The 9,221-nt window shown below is 41.4% G+C and overlaps 1 protein-coding gene across 6 annotated transcripts in view; it reads left to right on the forward strand.

Moving 5' to 3' along the window:
- The window catches only part of inpp4b (inositol polyphosphate-4-phosphatase type II B), a 126,923-nt gene that overhangs the window by 17,586 nt on the left and 100,116 nt on the right, over positions 1–9,221 (forward strand). For 5 of the 6 annotated variants that reach the window (XM_031863145.1, XM_031863143.1, XM_031863144.1 and 2 more), the window contains exons 3-4: positions 383–501; positions 6,396–6,512. In XM_031863145.1, the coding sequence (XP_031719005.1) occupies positions 383–501; positions 6,396–6,512 (236 nt within the window). Of the gene's footprint in view, positions 1–382; positions 1,362–6,395; positions 6,513–9,221 lie in introns of those variants that run through there. The other variant, XM_031863149.1, reaches the window with a different exon arrangement.

The following is a 9,221-nucleotide window of genomic DNA, read 5'->3' on the forward strand; positions in this document are numbered from 1 at the left end:
TATATATATATATATATATATATATATATATATATATATATATATTTCATTAATTTCCTTAAACTTTTATTGTGTTTTGAGGAGAGGCCTCAGAGAAGCGAGGACAGCGTATTTATCTTCTTTTTTTCTTTGTGGTGATGCAGCTCTTCAGTGCTTTGACATGTGGCATCTAATCTGATTGAAGATATTTATAAATCCTCTACCTTAGCCGTTCTTCTCTTTTTTTCCCTCTTTATTTAACTTGTTATTTTCTTATTTATTGTCACATTCTCCACACTCAGTGTCGTGATTTGTATGACTTAACCCCTCTCATCTCGGTTTTCTTCCTCTTTTCCTTCCTCCTTCCATCCTCTCCTCTCCTCGCCTCCCTCCCTCTCTGTAGCCTGTAATGATCTGGTGGCCTCGGGCAGTGACAGGAAGCCCAATGCTTTGGTCCAGGTGGCAGTCATAGATCCCCACAAGCAGCACCTCGTCTCTCATGCCTGCACAGAGATAGTGGAGGTAAGGCCGCACACACACACACACCTGTACAGACACACACATGCACTATCCTCTCTCCGACCTTTGATGTTTGTTGTTTTGCTGTGTCTCTGGGTCTCTGGGTCACTGGGTCCTGGTTGGTGTTCCAACACTGTCCGCCCTCCTTTTTCTCAACCTTTTTTCGCCCATCTGACTCATTGAACTGGAACAGACAATGAGCTTTTACTTTCTATTTCCTGTGACAGTCTAGACATCTGAAAGAGTTGATGTGTAGCTCTTAATCAGTATCATCCCTCAGTATGCACAGTATATGTTTTGGGGTTTCATAGTGTGGGAGTTCCATACAGTGAGAGTGTTATGTGGGCGTTAACCTCTTTAAATGCTTCTTTTATTACCTCCAGTCTGACATTGCTGTTGGCACGACATTAGTCACACAAGTGTTTTTTTAGGCGGCAACAGCTGCCCCCTGTCCCACTATGGAACACACACTTACACACGCACACACATACACACACACACACACACATATATACTGTATATATATACATACAGACACAATTTTTTGTCTCTCCTCATACAAGGGCAAAGTTTCCTGACGCATTTTATTTTCCTGATAATCCAGTGAAGCTAAATGTGTATAACCGTCTCTTTCAAAGACTGCATTTAGACTTTTCCCCTCAGTCCTGTCAAGGCAACAGCAGTGTGTGTGTGTGTGTGTGTGTGTGTGTAGAAACACAGGATGTGGTAGGATACTGTATGCTGGCTCAGCCAGCTCTGCAGACACTCTGAGTGCCGCTGGAGTTTTGATTTCATGGCTGTAATGTTCAGGATTTTGAGAAGGATCTGAGGATATGGACTGCTTTCGTCTTCACAAAAAACGGGTACGTGCGCATTCTGTGTGATTTTACAAGTCTGTTTTAAAAGAGAGGTTTGCAGCCTCAGAAGACATGTTTAAGATAGTCGAGGAGTTTTCTCTGCCATATATTAATTGTGTTAGTCTGGATAGTATAATATAAATGAAGATACTTGCCATAACACAAACAAGTATGTCTAGCATTGCACACAGAAATCCGATCAATCTGATAAGTAATATGAGAGTTACTATGACCCAGAAGCAGCACGACATTGAAAATATTCAATTTGACTTTGAAATCCTCCTTGAATAAAGTGTAAGTCGTGGTTTAAAGGAACAGAGGTTACTTGTCCGGACAGTGGTAACCAGTAGGGTTTCATACTAATACATTTTCCAAAATGCACAGCAGATGTTCATTAACCTGTGTGGCCAAAGGTGGACCTGTGTGTGTGTGTATGTGCGTGTGTGTGCTAGAGAGCCTCACTGTGTGTGAATAATGCATCTGAAAACGGCTCAACTGCCACTTGTGTTTCTCCTGTTTGTCACATTCCCGGGATGCCTGCTCTCAACAGCTGCAGCCGGCTTTGCTGGACACTGATTGAGTCTTGGTTCCATGGAAGCTTCAGCATGTTATAGGAGCCCACGGTATATGACATAAGGGTTTAATTTAGAAGATAAATGAAGGAACAAGCCCTCTTTACTCAAACCCATGAATCACAGGGGTCAGGTAAAAAGAACAGGATAGCATTTAATCACATTGGATCTGAACTTTCTCCTCTGCAGTTAAATGACCTCTCCCTGTTTTATTTATTGAAAAGGGCACTTTTGGAGAATACACTGCCTCTAAATATATCTTAAATCACTAACTGCTACTGTTCCAAAACACAAAACATTGTGTTACCTTATGTTAGAAGTAGTGTGATCAGACTATAAGTGACAATAAAAGGTATGCTTAAAGGTCAGTATGATTACTAATATTGATTAGAATGCTTTTAAATTTGATATATGGTGTTTTTATTATTACAAAACACTCAAGTGCATTCTTTTCTTGTAATTTCCCGAAATAGTGCACTGTTGACATTAGCACATAGTTTTTACTCAATAGTATTGATTCACTGTATGGTATGAAACTGGATCACAGTGCCATATTTTCACAAAAGACAGACCCTCTTTATCTCCACAGAGCGAGTGTATGTCTCAATGTGAGTACTGTATCCTAATCTACTGTTGGTAAAACAGAAAGGACCAGTGACAACTTAAGAAGAAAATCGAAAGCCCTGTAAATCTCTTGAAAGTGCAACAGGAAGCGTCTTCGACAAATTGTATTTGAAGCTGGAGAAACAAAAACGCTATCTAGCATCTCGAAGGGAAATCCCGTTCCTAAAACTTGGGGAAGAGGTCCAGGGGTGGTAGGACTTGAAGGGATTTGACGTCACGGAAAGCCAAGGGATAAAACAGCCTTTGATGTCATGCTAGTCAAGCGAAGAACCCCCTGCCTGGAACAAGTTCAGAAAGTCTAGTCTGTCTGTCTGTGTGTGTGTGTGTGTGTGTGTGTGCAAGACCCAATCCAATCATACACACACACACACACACACACACACGCACACACCCTCTAATGGCCTAAATTGGCCATTCCACAGAGGTTTGCAACCCAAACAAAAAGACGAGAGAGGGGCAGCTGTTTCCCAAAGCATATGTTGACCACTTGTATGACAGACTGGCTTACTTCTCTGCGTAGATGGAGACAGGCTTACCACTTTAGCTCATCTCAGCCCATCAGTAGCGCTAAGAAGATTCAGCCGCAGCTGAGGCTGCCAACCATGCTGGTAAGTCTGAATGAGGCCTATTCAATGTGCCAGTGAGGCAAGCGTAAGGGCTTGTGTGTGTTTATGTACCTGCGTTTATGTACCTGTGGTTATGTACCTGCACATTCTTGAGTATAATGGCTCTGTCTGTCTTTTTGTTAATGTACAGTACTGGTATATATCCAGCTTTGCACTAAGCTCAAAGCAGTGCAATGGTTCCACTGTGTCTGTACACGCTGTGCTGTGTTTAGGATATTAGAGTACACAAACCACAAAGCTTCATGGCTCGGCGGCAAAATGGCAGCGAGCATCAAGAGTGGTATTACCATGTCTAGAGAGGCTGAAACAAGAAGCGATATACTTGTTTTATTTCCCCTCTGTCAGCGCATGGACGATTTCTGAAGGATCAACGGGGTTAGTGGTGCGGTGAGGTGGTGTGTCTGTGTATTCCCTCCGTGTGTATGTGTGCAGTTGAACACATAATTCTACCTTTGTGTGTGATTTAAATACACCGCTGTTTTTAGCTCGCTTCACGCATTGGCTCCCAATCCTCTCGACATTCCTTATTGTAGCAAAGGATTTGAGGCTTGTTGGTGTCAGTCCTACCTGAGCCGCGGTCCAGTTCCAAAATTAACTTAAACTAAAAAATAATTCTCCAGCCAGAATATTTTTCAAACAGGCCATAAAACTGCATACACAAACAAACGAGCAGGTCCTATTTGCTGAGTACCGACCATTGTATTGCCATTGCTAACCTAAAAAAATACAATCTCGCCCCCTTCTGTGAAGCTTCACTTCTCTGTTAATGTTCTTCAAACCGAACTTCCACCATGATCTTGATTTTTTTTCCTTTAAGTTGATCTGCTCTAACAATGTTCCCTCTGTGGTACCGGTGGTACTGGTAATCAAGCCGGTTAGCGAGCTAGATAATTTAACCGTAACTGTTGTGACAATGGTCAGGGAGGATTAACCAAAGAATAACAATACAATTATATAAGTTGCATGCCGCCACCAGTGTGCAGAGTCGATGCTAACCTTGTAGTAAAGTAGGCGTTTTTTATTTTCTCCGCCAATGTAGATTTGTCCTTGCACTTTGCAGGTGTTCATTTTGGACACTGGCTGGAATTATGCGGGCTAGACATTCATGTAGCATTTGTTTTGTCTATCCAACAAACTGATGCAATGTTTAAGCCTTTTGATGCAATAATCAGCTATTCTGCAGGCAAGACTAACATCTGTGCACTGACCCTAAACCACAAATTAACTTAAGTAGAGTAACAGAGGGAAGGGGTTTCCATTTTTAAACATTTAAACCTAAGATCAGACATCGCAGCATTGTCTATTTCAATTTGTGGTTTGGAGATTAGTTGGATCAATTGTGTGCCTATAACTCAGTTCCTTCTAATATTGAAGTTATGGGCAATAAGTCAGTGTTAACGTTTTATCAACTTTGGGAGAAATAACATTTAAATTAGAGATGCACCGATTTTCAGACCAAGTACCCGTACTTCATTTGGGTATTTGCCAGTACTGAGTATCAATTGAAGTACTTTATAATACCATTACAGTTCTAACAATAACTTTGTAATTTTCATCAGAGTTTTGCAGAGTTTGAACTAGGGATATTAATAGTTAACCATGCTATAATTTAAACAGTTAAAAAAGTATTAAAAATAAATTGATATTTATTATCTGGCAATAAATGACGGATTTAACGTGTTTGTGGCAGCAATAAACAAAATAAGTTATTGACATTCAGATTTTAGTTTTACATGTGTTAAGAGTTGTATCTAACAAAATGCAGTGAATACAATACATTACTATGCACACTAGCTAGACTATTACACTTGTGATTTTGCCTACAGTTGTCACATACCAAGGTATCTATTATTGATTAACCTTAGTTTCTTAACAGCTGCTTTTTTTGTTAAGTCAGGGGTGTGATCATACATTCATATGTCTGCCAGTCTGTCTATGTCAGTCTCATTACTGCTCCCCAGTGTGTCCCCAAACGGTCGCAGAGGGCTGCATTCTAGAAACGCCCATCAGAGCAGAGCAGAGGAAGAGGAAGCCCCCAGTGTAAACACAAAGTGCTTTGAATTGGTTCAAGTAGACAACACCAAATTACTAAACAATCCTCGAGACTTCCCAGTAAAGCCCCTCAGCTCCTGGTGCAATACAATCTACTTATATTAAGATTTATTGCAGATTCAAAACATCCATTACATCTCCGACTTTATGTTGGAGGGAATTTATTCCATAAAGTAACAGATTAAAGTGAAAGAAAAGTATGATTGTGAGAGACATGAAAAGGTTCCTGCGCTAGGAATCGACTCAAAGCCATATTTTAGCTATGGTATGCACCTTAGCCAGGTGAATCTCTAACTACACTTAGAATCATAACATATGTTTTTAAATCGCCACTTCCACTTGGCGGAAAATTGGAAACTCTCAGAATTGTTCCCTTTTTTTAGAATATTTGTAGATGGGCACAATATCTAGAAAATGGCAGAGAAACCTGCCTTATTTCATGATTCTCTCTCCTGTTTGGCAAAAACAAATCCTCCCAACAGGTGAAACAGAGGACATACAGGTCCTCACTCTGCATGCACTGCAGTGGTTTAAGAGAAGGTTTTAAATTTAAAGTACATACCAGTAACAACCTTGTAAAGACATTTTTACAGTGCAATGAAAGCAAGGTCTTTGAAGGCCATCGTAAAAAAAGCCATGCGGTTCAAAAGGCATGGAAGTTAAAGGTTCTGATTGCTTATGAATATGTATTTGCTAATGCCATACAGCCTTCTGGTATGTTTGAAGACCCAACACTGGGTGCTGGGAACACTGGTTTAATCCCATCGCTGTGCCAATTTACCCGTCAACACTTGTTGCTCCTGACCTGCGGTCTCGTTTGGGAGACTGTAGTTATGCCAGAGCTCCAGGTAAACCCACCAGGGTGAGCTCTATCTTCTCCTTCTTTTGTGCCCAGGAGAGGCAGCTTGGGCAGCTGGGGAGCCGAGAGGAATGGGGTGAAACGCTGGGAGGAGGAGGAGGAGGACGGACTCAGCCCAGCTGTTGGCTCATTCATCCACCCAAGTCTCCCTCTCTTCTTTTATCCCTTCGGCTTCCTGACTTTTTTTTTTTTTTTTTTTTTTTTGCAGTACAAATGTGCATATAAGAGTACACACCACCACACATGCACACACGCACACAAACACACATGTCTCACCCTGTTTCTGTGTTGTCCCTCTCTCTGACAGGCGAACAAAGACCCGCTGTTCCTGACGGGGGTGACCTTCCCTTCAGAGTATCCTGCTAGCCCAGAGACACTAGTCAAGCTAACTGTGTATGATGCAAAGGACAAGAGCCAGGAATCAGTGAGTAAACAGTTGCTGTGTTTCTGTGTGTTTGTTGCACGTTTGAATTTTGAAAATCTAGTGTGTGTGTGTGTGTGTAAGAGAGCGAGATGCTAATGAGAATGCGTTCAAAGCCAGCCGTGAAGCCGTCATCCCACATGTGTTGGTGGTGCAGCACTGCACTTTAAACTTTACAAAGAACGAACATGAAAAGCTATGAGAACTCTGGAGCAGAATCTCATTATGTTTATATTTGTCCTACAGATTTAAGGAGCAACATGTTTGTTGATTTACAGCAGGCAGTGAATTATATTACTCACTTAGTAATCAATCATTTGAGTCTCAGACAAAGACCTTAGCCTTGAGTTTTGAAGGAAAAGGATGTGTAGCCTTGGATTAGCATCTGTGCATGGCAGCTCGTCATTCTCGATGATCCCGTGAGAAAAACCAGCCGGCACATCAGTGCGAATGGGAAAGAGAGCCAGACATAAAATGCTGAATGGGCCGGGCCCTCTGATTCTGACATTTTAAACAGACTTTTTAACAGGCTCTCAAGTGTGGGTGTATGCGTGATCCTAATCAAGCGCCCCACTAAACCCTGAGTGCCAAGATCTTAATTTGGCCTAACTTATTATGAAACATTCACAAGCTCGCAGATGGGTAAGGACACCATCATTGCAGTGGCTGGTATTTGCAAATGTAACACATTAAGGCCTCTGATTCTGCACCAGCACAAGTGGCACAAACACGGTTCCAATATAATTTTTTTGCACTTAGAGTATGACTGCGTCCAGAGCTTCATCAAACATCTGGGGACATTTTTTTTCTTGAAGCAACTCCAAACGTCATTTCCTCTGGATAATTGAAATAATATTTTCATTTGTGTCAATGGGATTATTTTGGGGATCTGTCAGCTCGAGCAGCTACGCATAAACATTCAGACTTTTTTGCCTTTTCTACAGAACATGCACATATGATTAGCTCAATAGAAGCTCTTGATCGCTTAGGTAAAACAAAATGTCGTGGTTATGTAGTTGTAGCCTGTCTGCACAGCTTCTTAAATAACTTACAAGCGATTTCTGACTCTGGAGACGTAATGTCATCTGAAACAGGGACATCATCTGGTCCTGTATGCATATTTGGAGTGCAGTATTTTAGTATTTGGGTCAATGTATATTTGCAACTCCTGTAGACAGTATTGTCCTCTGGACTCCTGTCTCCTGGTAATATAACGACGGCAGGAAGCTGATACAAGGCCAATACAAACTCCACCTGTTGGTAATATATCCATCCAACTAGTAATGGTTTCATCTGCTGCAGCTTCTTTTCCAGATTGTGTCGCTCTTTGCCAGGATAGCGTTGTTTGCCAAATGTGCAAGAATTGGTTCTGACTTTGCTGCTGTGCTTGCACGCAGTTTCAACAAATCTCAGGACGTTTTTAGATTGTTCACCAATACTTGGAAAATGAATGTTAACACACATTCTTGCTGTTTGAGAAACACAGATGTTTAAAATGTCATATTTAAAAAGGAAACGACATTGAATGGAAAACAACCAAAAGTTGTATTCTGAACTTGTACAATAGAGTAGTTCAGTTTACCTCATCTTTTACTTGAGTTTTGTCATGTGGCACAGCATTTACTTGCATTTTTTGGGAATATAGCAATACCTTTATGTGTCTAACTGTATAATCATCATTTGTCTCTTTGAATTCAACCTTGAAACATAATCCCAGATGGAATTTCCTTGAAATAGGAACACAGTGGTTTATTCTAAGGTGTGTATTGAATATTCATGTTGAACAACACCCATGTGAGCTCAACACTGTATAAATTCTCCATTCATCCCCCAACTCCTTCCTCGGGGCATTTCTTGTGTTGTGCTGTGTTGTGCAGTGCGTTCCCACCAGAGGTTTTACTAAACAGTATGTGGCCAGGCAAGCTAATACCTGGATATAAAGATATTTCACTGTATATTTATCACCTAAATTTAAGTTTCTAAGAACAGCTATTTAAAAAAAGTCAGTTTTCCTTGGCAGGTGCTTTCTACGGATACTGTAATGTACAGGCACTGGGTAGAATATCTTAATAACTTCTTTAGAATTTGGGATTTTGAATGTCTCTGTCTTTCATCCTGTCCCTCACTCTGTCTCTCTGTGAGTGATCTTTCTCAGTAGCTCCTGTCAGTCTGTCAAGAATATCACTGATACACAACACAGCATTTCACTCAAGCTTGGCTTCAAGAGCTTAAGGCTGAACCAACAGCCTTACAGGACAGGTCAACAGGTCCTGTTGAGCCTTTCAAATGCTTCACTCATCTCCACAGTTTTGAATGACGAGCTGCATAACAACTTTCTGTGATCATTTCCATAAAATAGCTGGATCATAACTTTTTGGAGCCATTAAAAAAAAATGAGCAAAGTCTCCTCTCCCTTTCTCTTAGTGGGCATCACGTAGTGGCCTTGCATTAAATATATTTTTTCTTAGGCACCAGTGCTCTCGTGCTCTGGTTGGCTTTTCGATTTTTTGGTTATGCTCAACTGGGCACAGTGTGTTTGTCTGGGTCTCATTAGAGAGTCTCTAAGTGACACAGGCATGACCCTGAACATGAGCTGGCACAATCAGCCCCCGGCCTTAAGTGGCAGATCGGGAATCACTCAGCCAAGGCTCGGTCTTTTCATTTAGCTTTTTTTTGAGAGAGAGGGGGGGGGGGGGGGGGGGGGGGGGGGGG

The sequence above is a fragment of the Anarrhichthys ocellatus genome, unplaced genomic scaffold (genome assembly GCF_004355925.1).
Source record: "Anarrhichthys ocellatus isolate YVR2014 unplaced genomic scaffold, GSC_Weel_1.0 scaffold28, whole genome shotgun sequence".
In the NCBI taxonomy this organism is placed as follows: Eukaryota; Metazoa; Chordata; class Actinopteri; order Perciformes; family Anarhichadidae; genus Anarrhichthys; species Anarrhichthys ocellatus.